Source organism: Triplophysa rosa, linkage group LG8 (assembly GCF_024868665.1).
Source record: "Triplophysa rosa linkage group LG8, Trosa_1v2, whole genome shotgun sequence".
Classification (NCBI taxonomy): Eukaryota; Metazoa; Chordata; class Actinopteri; order Cypriniformes; family Nemacheilidae; genus Triplophysa; species Triplophysa rosa.
Window position 1 is genome coordinate 12,896,640 of NC_079897.1, and position 20,931 is coordinate 12,917,570.

At 38.3% G+C, this 20,931-nt stretch overlaps 2 protein-coding genes across 2 annotated transcripts in view; one reads left to right on the forward strand and one right to left on the reverse strand.

Annotated features, from left to right (window-relative positions):
* Positions 1-7,065, reverse strand: part of ca14 (carbonic anhydrase XIV) — a 34,243-nt gene extending 27,178 nt beyond the window's left edge. The window contains exon 1 of the mRNA XM_057340383.1: positions 6,964-7,065. Within this exon, the coding sequence (XP_057196366.1) occupies positions 6,964-7,006 (43 nt within the window). The 5' untranslated portion in view covers positions 7,007-7,065. The remainder of the gene's footprint in view (positions 1-6,963) is intronic.
* Positions 5,156-14,432, forward strand: LOC130558130 (circadian-associated transcriptional repressor-like). The gene is made up of 6 exons (XM_057340382.1): positions 5,156-5,289; positions 7,003-7,295; positions 8,190-8,265; positions 8,488-8,566; positions 10,802-10,988; positions 11,386-14,432. Exons 2-6 carry the CDS (start codon positions 7,005-7,007, stop codon positions 11,896-11,898), a joined length of 1,146 nt encoding a protein of 381 aa, XP_057196365.1. The 5' UTR covers positions 5,156-5,289; positions 7,003-7,004; the 3' UTR covers positions 11,899-14,432.
* The last annotated feature ends 6,499 nt before the right edge of the window (positions 14,433-20,931 follow it).

Below are 20,931 nucleotides of genomic sequence, written 5' to 3' on the forward strand. Positions count from 1 at the left end.
ACAAGACATATTTCGGACCACTGCCAGTTTGCCCCATGCATACGGGAAACAAAGCATCCCTCACTAGAGAAACTATAAACTCTGTTCGGTAATAATGGAATGGATCACAAGACACATTTATGGTACAACAACCCTAGAAAAGTGTGCAAGATGTTATACAAATCAAAGATCAGCTTTTTAATGCTTGAAAATAAGCATAAGAGCAATCTCACCTCAAAAGAAAAAAGAATAAATTCTATTTAGCATTAAACAAATTATGCATGAACAATATTTAGCATTTTTTTATTGTAACATTAATTTGAGAACACACAATGTTTTATATATAATTAATAATCCAATGTATTCTTACTTTTAGTTTTAATCATTTTTCTACAAGATTTCAGTTCAATTTATTTATATAGTGCTTTTTACAATGTGCATTGTTCCAAAGCTGCTTTACAGGAGCAAATAAGAAAATCACAGAAAGGTAAAACACAGCACAGTGCATGGTGTTTATAGACCAAGCAAGATCATTCTAATAAATAATATCTAATAAATAAATAAATGCAGTCTCCCGGTAGGCAAGCCAACACTGCCCTGCTGTGGCGAGGAACCCAAACTCCAATGATGAATAAATGGAGAAAGAAAACTCTGATGTATTGTATTAGTACCGAGGAACAATGTGTTTTGTTTAAATTCGGTATAACAAAAACTACCTTGATGTATAAATACAATGAAAAATGATCCTAAAATTTTCCTCCTGCAAATTGCATATTATTTCTTTTAATTTTAGGGTGAAAATGACCCAATGCTCAATTATTTTCAACCAGAATCCTCTTGAATTTCTGCATTTCTTGAATTTAGCTCTATACACTCATTAGGCCTGATTTATGTAACAAGCACGTGCAATGCTAAATATGACCAAATTAGCTTTTTCGAAGACTTCATTATGCTAACAATGTCAATGGTTTGTCCCAAAAAAATTCAAGTAGAAAAAATCCATGTAAAATGCACTGTGATCCTTCTTTATCCTACATGTTCATGTAATTATTCATTGGCGGCTGAACAGTGTGAACTGTTTTGTTTAAGACTTAATGTGAGTCTGATCACATGCTACAGGATTGTTAACTGAAACTCCACTGCACAATAAACACATTGAAGCGTGTCAGTCTGTTCGTAAGACTATGAATTGCTGTGTCTATCCACCAAGCACAGAAGTCTCCTTTTCTTTAACATGCTATTTATTATGTTCTTCTGTATCAAATGCAAACACTCATTCTCAAGCTCCATACTTGTACACAGTCTCTTGCACTGGCTGACTCTCTCTCTCTCTCTTTCTATTTGTTCTCAGAGTATGTGCAATGAAAGATGGAAGATATGAACTGGAAGTAACACAGTTTGAACAGAGATATAAATAGAGAGACAGTTGAAGGAAGATGTGAGCTTAGTTTGGTTAATTTCAAAGTTTTTTAAAGGGATACAGACACAACTCCAAAACAAATCATAAATAAGTAACGATTCTGTAATAGTCCTTATCAGTTAGTATGGTATCTATGACAATTCCATCACAGCAGTATAACCCAAATGAACATGCAAATAAAACTATGAGGAAATCACTTGAAACAGGGTCGGAAAAGAACAACATTACCTGCGTATGTCCATTCTTTGGCTAAAAATAAATGAGAAGAATACAAGTGACTTTCAGAGCTTCTGGCTAAAGTAGAATTCAAGAAAACATTTAAACATAACATTTTATCTCAAAAAGAAAGGCATGCAATTTTTTCCAAAGCATCTTACATGATGTTTGCATTTTATTTTTATTCATACGTTCCTTGGGAATTAAACCTACAACCTTAGCATTGCCAAGTTGAACTAATTATGAAGCCAAATCGACTACATGGCATCATTCTTGATAAGTTCTTAAGACAGCAAAAAGCAACATAAACTGTTCATATCATTTTGTACTGTTTTAGTTTGTTCACATCTTATCAACAGCTTTGATCGCCATAGAGAGTTGTAAAAGGCCTGCACTAATACTGCTTAAGATTATCAGTCTTACTGGTTCCTGAGCAGTTGACACAGTTCACGTACAGAAGAAAAAGAGCCACACTTTTCCAGTCCCCGTCCATGCTGTCACCCACCTCTCCACAGCAAACACACGGTGGGAAAACCGGAATAGACCCACTGATACACAGCACGATAAGAGATAATCAAATCTTGACGGTGTTACTGCAGAACTGTCCACAAAATGGAAATATCCTACAAGTAGACTGAATACTTGGTCTTTTTCATGATGTGGATGATTGGGCCCTGTGAGTTGAATGGTGGAGGAGAGACCCCATCACATGTCACACAAAAAGCAGATTGGTTGGACCAGAGAGAGGGAGAAAGAAAGAGAGAGAACAAGTGAGAAAAGAACAAGTGACCGAGAAAATCATGAAGGGTTGCCCACTGAAAAATGTGTATGACACAAATAGTTAAGTGGGGGGCAGGGAAAGTCTGATTGAAGAGGTATTGGTGTGATTTGTGGCAATAAAACAATAAATAAAGATGATTCAAACTCACTCAGAAATTGTTTGAAATGTTAATGTGGATTTTTAATAACTATTAACATTTAGTTTTTTTACTTCTACTAATATTTTGTTATAAAAGAAAGTGCAAAGCTATAGACACCTAGGTCAAAAGCTGCTTAAAAACACAAATGGGGGTCACACAGAATAGGCTATTGGTTTGATTTAGTTAATAGAAGTTATTTCATAAATAAACCTGATTTATGACCTTTTTTTAGAAAGTATCCCCACTCTACAGATTTTTTACACGCACAACTTTTTGCACACACACAGACATATATATTCGATTTTTTTTAATAAAATTTCATGAAAAGCATGCTTGCAGTTTTTTATTAAACCGCTGGGATGCAGTAAAACACCATTCTTCAACCACTTTACGAACGCTACAATTGTGGTCTACTGGTGGTTGTAGATTAATAAATAAGTGAAAAGGGGCGAATAGCTGAGGTGTTGGTTAAAACAAACAAAAGAACAAAGTTTTGCCTTTTTATTTTTTTAACCCTTATCCTATAACAACTTCTGAAGTAGTGAGGCAGGCACGTTTAGGTTGTTTGTTCCTGCATTTTATCATTTTATTTGCAAATCGTTATTATTGAATTGTCTGATCCTCTGTAATACTGATGCAATGCAGAACAACCTTGTAAAATTTACTGTCACGTGTGTTTTTTCATCACAACATGTCACGATGTAAAAGGTTTTACATTACTCAAAATGTAACGACTCGTCAAGGGGAAAAACACCGTTTAACGTTTTAGTCACGTATTCTTGCACCTTCCATATATCAAAACACGGCGTAATGATCCGTTTAAACGTGAAACCGCTGCAAAATTTTACGCAATGCTCCAGTCCCAAGAACCGTGCGCCATTGGTCGATCACTGGAGAATAAGGCGTGTCAGAAACAATGTAGGCCGTTCCATTGGATAAATTCAGATGTAAGGCGTGGCTAAGTATTTCATTCACAAATCTCAGGCTGCTGTCGAAGTCCATGTGCACGTTCTTCAGCCCCGTACACATGTCTTAGGGAATGATAAGAACCAGAGAAAAGCTGCAACATTAATTTAGCCCATTGCTTGCAGACATATTATTTTTTTCTACTTTACGTGAGGGAACTGACATCATAGACATTCTGATGTCTCTGTCTATTAAAATAGAGCAGGTGTGCTCCCGGAGTGTACAAGTATACATGCGACCTCAACACATCTGAACCTGCTGAAACCAGTTTTTACTTGTAAATTGCTGGCAGGTGTGTTTGAGTGTGGTTGTACCCAACCTCTTTAGAAATGTGGATTTTAGTATAGTAATAATGATTGATCTTCTATTAGGAAAAAACAATAGATGAGAAGGGGCTTTCAATTAAGTAAAACGCGCGTGCGTGCGTGCGTGCGTGCGTGCGTGTGTGTGTGTGTGTGTGTGTGTGTGTGTGTGTGTGTGTGTGTGTGTGTGTGTGTGTGTGTGTGTGTGNGTGTGTGTGTGTGTGTGTGTGTGTGTGTGTGTGTGTGTGTGTGTGTGTGTGTGTGTGTGTGTGTGTGTGTGTGTGTGTGTGTGTGTGTGTGCGTACATGTAAAAGTGAACTGATGCTACTCATACGCCCGTGAGTCCAGCATTAATAAATGCGCTCACATTGCACAGCTTTTCTTCCCCAATGAATAGTTTGTGGACAGTCTGAATGACTATTATTAATGACATCACTATGCATTATATGCATGTAATAAATGATTTCTAAATATATATTATGTAATGTATGCATTGCAAATCACGTTTATTTTAAGAGTCTGAAAGAAAGGTTTACACACTATGCTACTGTGTACACATTATAATGTAACATGAAGTAACTGTGTAGCATTTATTGACACAAAACCACAGAGACATTTTTCAAAATATCTTCTTTTTGGTTTCCACCGAAGAAATGGTCATATAGGTTTTGAATGGCATGGGGAGGGTAAATAAATTATGACATAATGTTTAAGATGTGATCATAAATAATTGTTACTATTCCAGTTTAATATTAACAAGAATATTATACAACTAGTATGTTACAGTATATAAATTGAATGCACTTTATATGTAGCAAATGACACGTAAAGTGCAAATCCTAAAACAAAGCTCTATCGTTCAATTGATAAAACACACAGATCCACGTGTGTCCGGTGAGGTTACATAGGGTCTTGCCCATCACCGTCTAATAGACAACAACAGCAGCGTAGCGCTTACCACGTGATAGTACGAATGGGATCTTATGATTTTATGGTTGTCTTGCGTAATGATCTTACTCGTAAGTGTGATGCGCTGCGCCCGATGTACATTACACACAGGCACACACAGTACGTACTGTTTCATTTCGCCCGGCGTGTGTTTACACTTCTGCACCGTTGAGCCCATGCCAACATGCATACGACACGCGTGGGTGGCGCTACGAGCTACTAGCTGGCCAATAGCAGAAGAGCAGCGCAATTACTGGCTAGATCGTCTGCCAATAAGATCGCTACTATCTGACATACACGGCCAACGAGAGACTGTGCGTGGATGGCACTAAATTGGGCACGTGTGTCCGTGCACATGTTGACGCTGAGGAGAGGGAGAGAGAGGGGGGGGAGGAGAGGGAGAGGGAGAGAGAGGGGGGGGGAAGAAAGAGAGAGAGTGAGAGCGTGTTAGTGAACCCGGAGAGGGTGGCAGATCTGTGTGATAGTGTAGACAGGACCGTCGGGAAAGATTTGCATTGCTTTTGAAGGCGCCCTAAAGGTGAGACTGATTTTTAAGACTTTTATTTTATTGTTTGCATGCCATTACACAGTGATGTTGATGGAATTGTCTTTGCTATTTGCATTGCTTGTTTTGGGATGTAACGTCAATGGTTTTGTTATTGGAGATTTCTTGTTAATCTGTTATAGTCTTGTTTAGCTAGTTTCTCTATGAAAGTGTAACTTGTGTTTCATTTAAGAATTTGTGACGTTTTTTAAATAATCTATATTTTGTGCTTGTTATTATTGAATTTGTGTGTATGTGTAATATATATATTGGATTTTATGAGTTGATGTAGTTGTGATTTTATGTAATGTAGGCCTATGTCTTAAAAGGCACCATATCCTGGATATGTGGCTATCTTTCTTTTTATCTTTATCTGCTTCTTGTTCTTCCTCGTTTTTTTGTATCTCTTCATCTGACACACACACATACAAAATACAACGCCACCTTAAATCTAATAACCTTCCAGACAGGAACATACCTGCACCTGCACACAACCAGCAGTTCGTGGTTATAGCATAGTAGCCTACATGTAAAATTACTAAAATTCAAACATAAGTGCAGCATAATGCAGAGGAATTTGAAGAGAAAGCATTCACATTACTTATCTATATTTATGTAAAAAAATAGATTAGATAGATTAGATATGCATGTGTGTGTTTAATGTATAATTCAGTACTCGTACACGCATTGAGATAGACAAACACTCATACCACTAGTCTTATGTGACCTTTACGGTTACTTTCGTTCCTTGTGCATATGTTCAGTGGTCAAGAGAGAGACAGTAAGAGAGAGAGAGATGGTAGACAGAGCTCAGGAGTAGAGAGAAATACACTGTGGGTTTATAAGGCTGGGGGAGGGGCAAGGGACATTGAGGGAGACTGAGAAAGTGAGGGTGTGTGTGTGTATGTCTTTGGGTGTGCTTGTGTGTCCCTGCCCATGTGTGTGACTGTGTGTTTGCCAGAGGGAGAAGAGGAGAGAAAATGAAAAAATACAGAGGCTCCCAGTGCCTTCCTTAAACCAGTAGTGTTAAAGCATCTCGCTGCACCCCTCCCCCTATTTTCCTGCACCAGACGACACACATTCACATACTTGCACAGACGTGCACGCACTTACACTCATGCACACTTGTCTCCAGACAGAGCCCGTGTTCTCCGTGATAGCTTAGACGAAACTACAAGGATAAAATAAACTAGACATTCTGCAAACTTTTGAAAATTAGTGATAGTTTAGAATTTACTGTTAGACTAATTGTCTATATTGAAAATTTGGCACAACAACTGTAATAAAAAGTATACAATGTTACAATATAAATTAAATAAGAAACATTATGAGAAAACTTGTGAAGTTGATGCAGGTGCATGCTGTTATTAAAGCAAAAGGGGGATAGTACCAAATACTATAAGATATTCTTAACAATTCACATTAGTTTACACTCACGTTGTTATACTATATCAGTTGTATTCGATTAGAAAAAAATGCAACATTGAAGGATTTTAACAAATCTCACCAGTTTCAAAGTTATTTGCATTTTTACAAATCATTTTGTTACCCTGTAATTTTTGAGACCGTCTTCTCAATCCATTTCCGTTTTAACTGCTCTAGGAGTTGTTTTCAACCATGTCTGCCCCGTTTGTCATTGTATTATACACTTACTGACTGACATTTTACCATTCATTTTTTCTTTCCGTCTCCTCTCTCCATCGGCAGTCATGCAGTCCCCAGGAAGAACCTCCTCTCAGCCCTCACAGGATTTGTTGAGCTCCAATGACAGCATCCTGTTCAGTGATCGGGACGTCTTCCAGTTGGAGGACGAGTCATGCGAAACCCGTTCGGCTCAGTCCATTCACTCTAACAGAAGTGTTTACAGTGTGGACGGAGAGACCACGATTTCTGGATCTCAGTGGGCGTGTGACGGGTTCAGTGAATCCAGTGACCCTAAGAGGTCCAAAGAAGGGAAAGCCAAAGAGAGAACGGAAGGAGACATTCTATTTGCACGGAAGGTAGGAATTTGTACGCCGATACAATTGTAGACTCGCAGGACACATGCTGCCTTGTAACAAGCTCTTACAAAAACTTACCAAAAAAGTCATGAACCTCAGAGAAGAGCGATTTAAACAATTTGGTGCAATGTACACATAGTGTTTTAAATGGATAATACACTCATCAATAAAAAACCTGCCATCATTTATTCACCCTCATGTTTAAAACCTGTATATGACTCTTTTTTTTCTGTGGAGCACAAAAGAAGATATTTTGAGAAATGTCTATGTGGTTTTTGTCCATACAATGGAAGTCAATGGAGGCCAGTGGTGTTTGGTTACCAAAGGTCTTCAAAATATCTTCTTTTGTGTTCTGCAGAAGAAAGTCATAGAGGTTTGAAACAAAATGAGGGTGAGTAAATGATAAAAGAATTCTCATTTTTGAGTGAAGTACTGTATCCCTTTAAGCTTACATTCAAACAAGAAACTTCAGCTTTGTGCATATGTAGACCTCCTTGGTGTAACAGCGATATTTTGGCATCTCAATAAATGTGGCTGCCAACCGTTTAAGTCATTTGGAAGTATTTTAGAGACTTGAGACGACAGATGCAGTATGATTTTTTTTCACCATCTGCTTTTAACAGCATATTGGAGAACAGTGTGTTATCTAGGAACCAAAATATAAGACTCACCCTGAAATCACAGGACTCGCATGAGAAATGTCTTTGAAAATAGAGGCACAGTATCAAATTGTGAGAACAAGTCAGGCTGCTTTCCTCAGTGTTTGTGTTTTTACGATCATGTTATATTCAGCACTTGTAGAATTTGTGAACAGAATTGATTTACACACTCAGAAGTGGAGTGACAACTGTATTTAGTGGACACAAAAAGACATTGCTTTCTCTTTTTTTTCAGTGCTTAGAGCTACAGGGGTTTGTCAGACCTCTGCTGGAGCTTCTCAATGGACTGAAGAAAGGACGATTTGACAAAGGTGAGACAATAGCAAGCTGTGTACATTCAATGTTTAATGTGAACGCAACACAACAATTTTGAGGTTTTTAAGTTACAATGTAGTTGCAATGGATTTCTTCTTGTTGGCCATTTTTCTACATGAGAAGCTGAGCGTGCAGGAAGGGATTTAATCTGATGAATGCACCACTTCTCATGAAGAACTGAGATTCTTATCAGCATTTTTGCTGCTTTCGATTGGCAGGCCTGAGCAGTTTTCAACAGAGTGTCGCAATGGACAGAATTCAAAGGATTGTCGGAGTCTTGCAGAAACCACATATTGGGTAAGAAAATGTACATATTAGTAAAGCTCTCTCTGTTATCTGATTGAATGTTCGTCTTGTTTGCAGTTAAAACATAATTTATTTTTGGATGGAAACATGGAACATGTTCAGGTCACAAAAGATTTATTGCAGTATTTTCCTGATAATTAAACATAACTTTCATTACTGTAATGAACAAAATATACTTTGTAATATTGTATTAACAATTGTATATTGCATATTAGATTATTTTAACTGTAATTAGATAAATAGATAGTTTGTGAATGGATGCAGCAAAATCATGAAACAAAAATGGCTAGAATCACGTCTTCAAACTTCACTCGCTGCTGCCCGCTTTTTTGAGAATGACCCACTCAAGTGTGGTATCTATGTAAAGCTCAGAATATCTGCTTTCGGGTTCATCTACTCTCCACAACACCATTACAGCGGTAAGCCAATAGAGAGTGTTAAAATAAGCCTGTTTCTTCTTAGCAACGGCCTGCCACAGCGCCTCTGATGGACAACTTTAAAGGCGATTTTCTCAATAATTTTATTTTATTTTGATATTATCCTATCCTAACAAATCATACATCAATGGAAAACTTCAAAATTGACTCTTATGACTGGTGTTGTGGTCCAGGGTCACATATTATTTCTCTTCTGATCCCAATGCAAACCTCCTAGTCGCACAATGTTAAAAAAGGCCAAATTATCTTCATGCACCTGACACACAGGTTGAGAGAGATGGCAAAAACCAGTACACAAGGTCACCCGCTGGTCGGAGTGTCATGGCTCTGCTTCCTTAGTCATGTTTTTCTTGGTCCTGTAGCAGAGCCATGGCAAAGTCTTAGGTTATGTGTGGAGAGAAACATATTGTTGTCCGTTTGACAATAATATACGTTCTCTCCAGTGTCCTGTCATTGGCCCCGCCCCTCTCGTTTCCTGTATTGTCTACCTCTTGTGTCTTATGTTCTACACCTGCCCTTGCTCGTTATCCCTCGTTTGTCTTCCCTATTTAAACCCTCATGTTTCTTTGTCCTGTGTTCGGTCATTGTGTTTGGTGTGTCTTGCTGCGGTCTGTGTTGATGTACCCTGGCTGTCTTCCCCAAGTTCGATTTCCTGTGTGGATTGTCCTGTCTATTCTCAGTAAGTGTTTGAGTTTAGTTTATGTCAAGTGTTGTTTTAGTTCAGTTTAGTCTCAGTTAGTCTTCGTCCCGGTTATCCTGTGTTCCTGTTTATCAGTTTTTCCCCATCGTGGGTTTTGTTTTGTGCTTTATGTAATAAAGTCTTGTTTTTGTTAACCCCTTCACTGCTGCCTGCAATTGGGTTCTTCTCACCTGCCTATTCATGACACGGAGTTGAGGCTTATATGGGTGCATGTCGCTCCCGTTTTGGATTTTCTAACCTAAATATTAGAAATGGCTTGAAAAACTTATTTATTAGTTAAAAAAAAACGTTTGCAGAGTTTGTTACGTCCCTTTCATTATCCCTTGCTTTCATGTGTCTTAAGGGTAATCGTAATGGTGTTATTTTCAATTGGAAATAATCCAATGGGAGAAGCACTGTCCTCTGAATTAATGGACACTGAATGGGAGAAGACAGGTTTCAAATTAACTTGACTGCTCGTATTTGCCTTGGTGATTTGGGGAAATCACTCAGGATGAACATGGAAGGAAACCGGGTATGCAGTGTGCCAAAAAGACACTTGGATATTTAAGCCAAATGCATGAGTGTTATTACATTAGATAACTAAAAAAAACTCAAAGGAATGATGATAGACTGGCAGTTTTTATCTAAAGGTTATTTAAGTCAATATATGAAGTCAAGTTCACACAGGTGTCCTGGAAGAGTAACCAGAGGTGTAGTTTATCATGTTACATGGACCTGTTTCATTACTGTTTGACAACCAATCCAAATTATTTTTGGTTTCATTTAAAACAGTTTATCTGTTTTACCGCCATCAACATAAGCTTTTTGTTGTCATGTTTTGCTTAAAAATGTGCTTTTGCAAAATTTTACTAAAGCGTGCTAATTTCAGTGTTTTAGCTAATTCAAAGATTTTAAAGTACTTTCTGGGGCCACTGTCAATTGTCAACATTTTAGCATGAATTTTTATATAATTGTGTTTTATTTTAGTTTGTTTTGTACTTTATTTGATCTGCAATTGTATTTGACTGTGTATGTTAGAATGTGTTTTTTTTTGTGTTACAGCTTATTAAGTGCAGTCCTGTTTACTTTCCTCTTGTTTTTCCGCAGAGAGAAGTACTTACCAACTTTAATGCAGATAGAGGTGATGTTAAAGCTTTGGTTTCCTCAAGTGACTCCTCAAGTTTCTTCGACACCAAACCCTGCTGACCTTTCACCTCGGGACATTTCCATCCAAAGCAGCAGCAATACCACACCCCCACACAAGCACAAAGACCAGCTACATATTCCTGTCAAGGTTTGTCTAGATGCACCATGAGGCATCCATCTTATGAGCTAGTACACTGTTTGCCATCACTTTTGTCTCATGTGTGTGTTATGTATGGCTTGAATGCATACCGATAATGGGACTGTTTATTCCATTACATATAACATTAGTTCATTTATTCTGTGTAACAAATCAAAACTAAAATTTTCACTTGTCCGTCGTTTTAAGGATCATTGTGCACCTTTGCATTGGCGTGTACATTTTTATACACATTTAACAGATGCTCTTATATGCCGCAAGTGCATTCTGTATAAAATTTATATTGATTTGTCTATTCCTTGTGAACCCATGACCTACCAGTTGAGCTACATGAACCCTGCAGCTTAATTGTGATGTTACATGCATTGATGAAAATTTTTTCCTGCAGAAGCGAAGGCTGAGCTGGTCTGACACAGACACACCGTCCTCTTCACCTCCTGCAGTGTGTAAGCGGTCGAATGTCAAAGGCTGTGAAGAGCAACTTCAGTGGCCATATTTTGACGGAGGGGAGGGCTCTTCGGGGACTCCTCCCCCTTCCTCACAGACAAACCAATCTGAAAGGAGACAAGGTGAAACATCAAAGCACAAGATCCTCCAGTGGTCCGGTTCCAATTTGACATGGGTGCACGTCGCTCCCATCTTCTCCCCCCCAAAGTCAGGACCTTCTCATAAAGGCGGAGCTAAAGAGAGAGGGAGCAGCTACGTCCTCCTCACCAGCAGGAGCAGCCCGGCCACGCAGGACAGCTCCATCTCCTCCACGACACCTTTCTCAGAGCCAGCTGGCAGTCCATGCAAGCATGTCACATCGGGGACTGCGAGTGCTTTGCAAGGGCGTGTTCAGACCCCACCGATCACAGTGAAGCCTTCATGTCTGGTACAGCAAAGCCCTTTACAAGCCTGATGCAGAAAACCAAATCTCAGAGAGATTTGAGTCATGGGACGTGTGAAGGTTTTGTCTTAAAGTAATTGCTAAAACAATATAAGTAAAGAACCTTGGAGAAGTTTAAACTCAAGATGTTGGACTTGAGTTTTGATTGCGATTGGATTGAACAATTTAAGGTGACGCGTGTGTAATTTCTGCAGGTTTAAGGGGATAAGGGGAATGAAAATTATGTCATTTATTCACTACCACGTCATTCAAAACCTGTATATGACTCTTTCTACTGCAGAACACAAAAGAAGATATTTTGAGAAATGGTTTTGTGGTTTTGTGTCCTTACAATAGAAGTCAACGGGGGCCAAACGTTTACCAACGTTTTACAAAATATCTTCTTTTGCTTTCTGAAGAAGAAATAAAGTCATACAGGTTTGCAATGACATGGGGCTGAGTAAATGATGAAAGAATTCAAATTTTTGGGTGAGCTATTCCTTTAAATTTATACATTCAATAGAGAGAGAAAGAAATTATAATCCAAAAAAATATGCACTTCACCTTTAAAGCTGCAATCTGTAACTTTCGCTTCTATATCGCCATCTCTGTTTGAAACAAAATTGTGATTTATTTTACACATAATTACATGTGTTGAGGTCAAACTGACATTTCCCGCGATATCCGACCTGACAGCTCAACATATACATAATTACTATAAGCTTACTGCTGTTAGTTAGGGTAAGGTAAAGACTTTTGAATACTGGTTTTATGTACTTTAACAGATTTTTTTTCATTTTTGCCCTAAAAAATTTACAGATTGCAGCTTTAAGGAAATCTGAAAGGGAGTTATAGTCATTGACTTTGCTGCGATACCAAAATCTGGTCAAAGTATGACCAGAAGGCAATAATTTTAATGAGACATCAATGCAAGGTCAACCCGGTGGTACAATCTATCATTTTAATATTTTTGTATATCATTGAATAGATTGCATACAAAAAGGACCAGGTACATGACTGTGTTGTCTCTCAAATTGCTAATGAGGATATTGAGTGTTAACGGCCAGTAAGACATGAATGATGGGCCCTTTTTGTAGCTCTGAAAGGAAAATGTAGCAACAATATAACATACTTTTGTGAGAGATCAGACAGTAAACATGAGTCGGACGTAACAGAGGATGTTGCAATTTTTGTTACTGTATTTACAAAAGCAATTTTTTTTTTCCATCCCAGTGGGACTTTTTGCGCTTGCAGTGGTGGGATTTGAACTGTAAATGAAAGCACTTGATCAGATACAGTCAGTGTTAGCATTTTCCATAATTCTTCTCACCCTGATGTAATGCAGGAAGTGATGTAATATACAATACAGGATGAAAAGAGAAAAATGTACAGAGTCTGAGTCTGCTTGATTCAAAAGATATTCTTAATGTGTGTGTACGGTACTGACTGTCTACTGAATAGACTGACTAGATCTCCTCAAAGTTTTGCTGAAAACCGGAGATGAAGCGCTTGGATGGTGCTGTTGAGCGACACAAGACATCTTTGACTAACGGTCGAAAAAAGGACGACGGTCACAGTGATAATAGTTCTAATATGCCAACCCATGGAATCTTTATTTATTCATTTAAACGTTTATTTATGTTTATTTGTATATGTATTTATTCATAAGGCAGCTCAGTTTGTGTGAGTTTGGTCTGTCTTGGACTCTTTTTTTTTTCATCATCGAGTTGCGATGTTTGAGGTTTTAATATCTACAGGTATATTAAGAGAGAAGTGGGATAAATGAAGGCAATCTCAGATTGGAAACCCTGTGCCTTTTCTCCAAAAAGGATGTGTGTAAAAACTTATTGATTGTGTTTTTTTATCGAATGGTACAGAACACAAATGTCAAAAACGTTTTTTAAATGCACGCATTTGTTCATGAAAATATTGCTCATTTGTTCTCATGAAGAAATGAGAAAAACAGTAACCCATGACCACTAACAGCATAGGCAACCGGAGAAACTGGTGTGACCGATTAAAAATAATAATGTTAATTGGTAGTCATAGCAACATTCGAAGTGACTGACCAATCAGTTGTGATGAACTAGAATCCACCAAAAGTTGTATTTTGGGGTTTAAGAAATTAGGTTAAAAAAACACATTTGTGTATCAGTGAGTAAAAAACTGGACAGAAGCATTAAGCAATGTAATGAGGGACAAACAAATTTTCACATGCTGCTAAATTGCTGATTTATTTAGGAAAGAGATTTAATTAGCCTAAAACCCAGTTACTTGCCCCTATAGCAATATAAATACTTGCAATGCTAAAACCATAACTGAAGGTTTATTAAGTAATTTACTTTTTTACGTAATGATTTTGTAGAAATCCGTGGCACTTATTTTTTATTTTTAAATTGTCAAGTTTTATACTGTACAGACCAAGTGGTTTGATCATAAAGTATGTGTCTTGGTTGTTTCAACTGTCTTTTTTATATAACTGTGATCTAATTCTGTCCACCTACTGTCTTTCAACAAAGACGGACCCTTTAATAAACAATACATTTTAGAAGTAGTATGCTTCTGCATATTTTCTGGTACAAGGGTTGGGTATCGTTTGAATTTTATCAATTCCAATTCTGCTTACTGATTCCGATTCTTATCGATTCCAAAGTTGAAGTAAAACATTTAGATATCAACCTGTATGGTCATTTAGCCTGCTTATTGGCTGGTTTGCAAAAAATGTATATATGAGCACCGTTTTGTGTATGTACAGTATATATAGCCTATATATACGTATATATAGCAACTATGTTTTGTTGGATTTAATACAATTTGTATAACCATATTTTAACTACAAATATCATGGTTAAACTGTAGTTACTATAATGAAACTATGGTAAATTTGTGGTTACTGTGCTTTACTACAAACTATTGTTAGTAAAAATATAGTTAATTTTCACAAGGGCTTTTATTGACATTTTTTTACATTTTTTAGCAAGTATCCGATTCCAGAATTGGAATTGATCTTTGATCCTCAACCCATGTGTAATCATGTTCGGTGTGTCAAGTTCAGAGTGTGTATTACTGTGTTCAAGTCCGCTTGCTGTGTATTATAAATGTGACCCTGGACAACAAAACCAGTCTTCAGTAGCACGGGAACATTTTACACTGTATGCGTCAAAATTATCGATTTTTCTTTTATGCCAAAAACCATAAGGATATTAAGTAAGAATCATGATTCAATGAAGATGTTTTGTAAATTTCCTACCGTATATACGGTATATAAAAATTTTATTTTTGTGAGAATATGCTATGCTAAGGAGTTCGTTTGGATAACTTTAAAGGCGATTTTCTCAATATTTAGATTTTTTGCACCCCCAGATTCCAGAATTTCAAACAGTTATCAATTATTGTCAAATGTTGTCCTATCCATACATCCGATTTTATTTATTATTTCTTCAGCTTTCAGGTGATGTATAAATCTCAATTTCGAGAATTTACCCATTTTGTTTTCCAGGGTCACATATACTCTAATAATGTTTTGATTGATGCAGTGCTGCTGTAGTCAGACATGACTCTATACTGAAGCAGTAGGCTACTTTGGAGCAGCACTCCGCCGAGGTCCCAGTGGCTCTGTAGGAGGTGCAGATTTAGAACATTTACATTTTAGAGAGAGGTTTTATGAGAGAACTGGAGAAAGACTGTGATGGGTAGATTTGACTGTTTTAATCTGTCATGGATTGAGTGGGATTTAACCTCATCCCAGATGCTCTCCATGCTTATTTGCGTAAGGAGGTATGTGGGAGTAAATGAGCTGAGTGTTTGTTTTCATGTGCCAGTGCCTTCAGGGTGATTTAGTCTGGGAAGTAATCTGCTAAAGAATATATTCTTTTTACACTGCGCTCTTCATTGCATTATACAGACATTTTTTCTTTTTTGTGAAAGGGAGATTTCATTCAGAACTTAAATAAAATCTGGATCTCCCAGCTGAGCCGCCAGATTCAATTTTGGCACAACTTTCCCTGTAACCATGGTAACTACAGAAGAGACAGATTTTTTCCTGTTTTATTAATAATCACCTTCACCAGTTTGTCCATCATGTGACATATGTTCAGGTACTTCAGAGGCTAACACACACACACACTAAAAAGAGCAGTGTACATGCAAAAAAATAGGCAGACATGATGAAACCTTAAACTGGTGGTTTAGGGTACAAAGAACACTGTCTTTAATAAAACTATTACATTTTTATTCTTTTGTAATTTAATTTTGCAGCATAATTTACGTTGATCTAAATTAATCATGGTTAAAAAATACTCATGATTTACTAACTCCAATCAGCAATAAAGCCATGTGTAGACACCCAGATTCACACACACCCCTCCCCCCTTGTATCCAAGCAGTTTTTAGGCAGAGAGCAGCCCATACTCCCCCAAACCCCGTCCTACTGCCACACCACCTCCCTCTGCCCCCCTCTCCACCCCTCCCTCCATCTGCCCTCTTCCTCTCCATTGGAGGACAGAAACCAGGGGCAAACGCGAGAGGACGAGTGTAGAATGTATTGCCTGTGTGTCTTTTGTGTTTAAATGTGTGTAGGACATTTAAGGAGGGACAAGGTGACTTCATGTTATTTTAGAGTGCAGGAATGATGAAGCGTTGTGAAATTCTTACACAAACCAGAAATTTTGCACCTGCAACAAGGGATATTTTTAATAACCTCTCAGTTTAATAGCCTATATGAAAAGTGTATTTTATCTTAACTTAAGTCAGAATGATTTTAATGTTTAACTTGTTACAATAATATATCTGATCTAAAACCATCATGTGACCATACACTTTTAAAGAAAGCCTCCTAATACATGCATACATTTATATAGGCCTATGTGTAAATATTTTTAATTGCAATTTTCTTGAAAAAATCCTTTTCCTTTTATAATTTAGAAGAACGTGCATTTTTATTATGGCAATGAAGTAAAGGGATTTTGGTCTATGTCTGGAGGAGAAAGCGTTGGAGGATGATGTGCTCACTCACTCGTCCTGACCGACTGTCGTCTGTCTCTCCAACACCCCACCCCCCACCGTGTTCATTCAAAGAGCTCCATTACTCACGCACGCGAGCTGCGCGCGCACACGCACACATTCAACAATGCTGGGATGCACATGCTAAAACACACGTGCATGCAGTGCATACGCCAATGATTTAAAATGACGAACAACGAAAGTGTAATCCTACGTAGGCCTACTAAATTGTCCACTCGAAATGCAAACACACAAGATGCTTTCATCTTCATTAGAAATATTTTAGTTAAAATTCTGAAATGATTTAAGTGTTTTGTTCATTGATAGTAGAGGCAAATGAATAATTGTTGAATTCTTTTATTTTTAGCTTAATTGGCTGTGTTTTAGCGGCATATGAGCATCTTTACTGCAGTCTGGCACATACGTGGCTGTTGGCTGTAGTGACGTATTGCTCCATGCTGTTGTGTCTCGCACAAACACGTGCGAACATCACCTAGTGTGGTGCAATATAAAAACAAATTTTTATATTCAGTCACAGGTATGCGACATGCACAGGTAGTACAATTCCTACAGGAAATATCTTATTTTTATTTTAGTGTAGACGTTTTATTTTAATGCCATTTAATCTTGACTGCGACTGTGATTTATCTTAAAATGAATTAATTTCCTTAGTTCTCGGTATTTAAAGTGTTAAGAAACAAACTATTTGCATTTCTATGAGTTTTTGTAAGTAATGATCTCATATTTTTTGTTTTAGAGTTGCCTTAAATTCTTGAATGTATAGTTAACAGACTTATTTTCCCTGAAAATAACATACAACTGATATTAATGTTTAAAAAAATACCTTTCATTTAAACAAACTGTATCAGTGATTCATATTTCAGCCACAGAAATGAGATATTTTACTTTTTATACAATTATTGCTATTATTGGTTACACCACATGATGAGTGGTCATTGTACGTCATTGACCCTTTAATATGAAAACAGTATAAACCACTTTGGAACGCTGGTCCAACGTTGGTGCAGAAGAACTTCCTGTTTCAGTTTTTTAACACTGCACAAATGTTTGAACAGAATATAAACAACATGTAATAAACTCAATAAACGGGAAGGAAGGAGGCGGGAACCGGCGAACATTTAAACACTTTAATCAAAAATAAATAAACAATAAACAGCAGTAAAAACAGGCTGGCAGCCCCTCACAGACGACTGCCGGCCACACAAACGTAAACAAAACTTAACTGTCCGGGCCCGGTCCTCTCTCGCCGTATGCTCCTGCCGCTCGGCCTTTTATGCTTTCGATCTCCTCCGCTTGCTCCTCCCACAGCTCTCGTCACGCCTCCCTCGTCACATACCCCCATCGTCCCTCACAGGCCGGGGGGTACCCACAGGACTGTGCCTACTCCCCCCCCGGGGGCCAGTCCCAATGGCCCCAGCGCCTGGGGGTATGGACCGACGAGACGAGAGAACGGAGACGGAAGCACCAGGAGCGACAGGGGCGGAGAGGGGAGAGAGGAAGAAAAAAAATTTGTCCGGTTCCCCGACACGCTGTCGCTCGGTCCTCAACCAGCCGAGAGGCTCTTCCTCGCGGTGCCATGCGGTGGTACTGGACGCTCCCTCGCTCCTCCTCCGCCCCCTGGCGGCCGGCGATGGCTCCTCTGGATGAGGGCAGCCGACAGAAAGTCCCCAGCTTCCTGCTCCTCCCCTCCGCGGCGGATGGCAGCAGGCTCCGGCCCATGGCAAGCGGGGCTGACTCCTCCGCTCCCTCCCGGAAGGCAGCCACCCCACCTCAAACCCAGGGGCACGGCAGCAAGGTCCTCCTGGTGGCCGGCGGTGGCTCGTCTGACCGAGGGCAGTCGGCAGCAGGTCCCCCACTTCCTGCGCCTCGTCACACAACAAAACATGTATAACCTCATCAAAATGTTAAAGTAATATCTTTAAGGTTTAATTATATTTGTAGGACCGGAAGTGCTGCTGCATGGACCAGTGTTTACATATTGCAAGGTGGTCTATAGGCCTAAACCACAAAAGCACATAGAAGTTTACAAATAAATTTGTTTTCTGGTGGATACTTGACAGAAATGTTATGGTTTTAGTTGACCCGTATTTCATGATTACACTATAATCTAATGCGTTGACTTTGAGCCACATAGATCAAGCCGATGATGATGTCTGGACTGCTAGTTTGTACTTACAACAAATGGTGGCAAATTATTATAAATTGACTGATGACTGTGACACAGTTGCATAGGCATCCTATTATTTGAGGTGTGTAACAAATTCATGTACTGTATTATGTGCTGAGTGTTTTATTGATGGGTTTCAGTGTTACAATGTATGTGTACATCAGTCAAGATGTGCATTGCTGTCATTGCCACTTTTTCTGTAGGATTCAGAGTCAGGGTGGGAAATTATGCTGATTTAGGGGACCTTAATTTGGACCTGTTTGTGTGCACGCGTGCGTGCGAGTTTGTGTGTGCCAGTGTGTTTACTGTGTATTTGGGACAGCAATCACCTACACAGTAAAATCGCCAGTGTTAAAAAAGGTCAAATTAACACTCACAGTATATATAATACACACTTTTTTGACCCTTTTTACAACTGGTGATTTTGCTGTGTATGAGTGTGTTTGTGTGTACTGTGTGTATGTCGTGTCAGTGAGTTAGTATGCACATAACAATCTCAATAACAAGGGAGACTAGTGAATTAAGAACCCTAACAGAGAGAAACTGAGGGAGTGTGTAAATTATTCTTGTCTGACTTTGCACGCTAGAGACACACACCTGCAACATACTTAAACATTAATCATCATCATCACACATTCATATTTTCCTTCACACTGGCAAGTCTGACATGATATTTATTGTGGTGATTTGTAAAACTGTCAACAACCTGTAATCTCAACAGAGTTGGCTAATGAAACACCAGCAGTCCAGTTTGCAGCAGACAGAATCTTACAGCTCAGAGCTGTTCAGTGACAGCACACACCACAAGTTAAGTTTCATTCTATTGCTACAGCAAGATTTCAAACATATTTAACATCTTATTCATGCTAATACAGTCAAGGATTTGCAGCATACAGTGGTGAATGTCAGGGAAGGGGTAGGGGATGCCAGAACCCAAGTGCAGGCAGAAGGATGGACACAAGAACTTTATTACAGATAAAACACAAAATAAAACCCACGAGGGGGCAAAACAATAACAGGGGAAATGATAACTCAAATGCGACAAAATATAGACTAACTGAAACTGGACTAAAACTAAAACAACACAAGACATGAACTATAACTCTACACTTACAAAGACTTGACCGGATAATCCACTGAGCAAGAGCTGATGAAACGTCATGCACGAAATACAAGCAAAACAAACCAGCACAAGACAGCAAACACAAGGACATTATAAAGAGAAGCAAATCAAGAGGGGAACAGGTGCGGGGCATGAAATAATTAACAATCAGTAATGAGGAAATGAGAGTTCGGGAAAAAGATGAGAACGGAGAGAGCGCATGCTATGTCAACCAACTATAACATGCCTCTCCCCACACAAAACAAGAGGTTCTGCCATGATCCTGCCACAAGACCAAGAAAGACATGACAAGATGAGGCAGAATCATGAAAGGTGAAGACAGAATTTTAGCATGTAGTAAATTGATTTAGTCTGTAGCTTGTTATTTTATACAAGATAAAGATATGTTATAGTTTGAATGCTATTTATACCAGTAATCTGTGTTGGTTATGTAATAAAACTGTAATTCACTGACATATACACATAATAATTTCGATAAGTACACATCCTCTAAAAAGAATGCATGTTCACAAATGATGTAGTGGAAATGGCTGAAATTCACTTGGGTGACCCTAGTTAGAAACATCATTTATATTTTTTAATTATTTTCAAGCATAGATGATAGAATCTGTGGATGATAGTAATAATTGAAAATTATATTTATACGAAGTTTGCACATTTGCATGCAGAGGTTATTACATAAATAAAACTATATATATCTATATACTGTATATATATATATATATATATATACTATAGTATATAATATTAACAA

Coding starts and splice junctions, on each gene's coding strand:
- LOC130558130 (XM_057340382.1), top strand. CDS start 7,005: ATGCAGTCCCCAGGAAGAACCTCCTCTCAGCCCTCACAGGATTTGTTG. Junction 7,296..8,189: donor ACATTCTATTTGCACGGAAG/GTAGGAATTTGT, acceptor CTTTTTTTTCAG/TGCTTAGAGCTACAGGGGTT. Junction 8,567..10,801: donor TTGCAGAAACCACATATTGG/GTAAGAAAATGT, acceptor GTTTTTCCGCAG/AGAGAAGTACTTACCAACTT.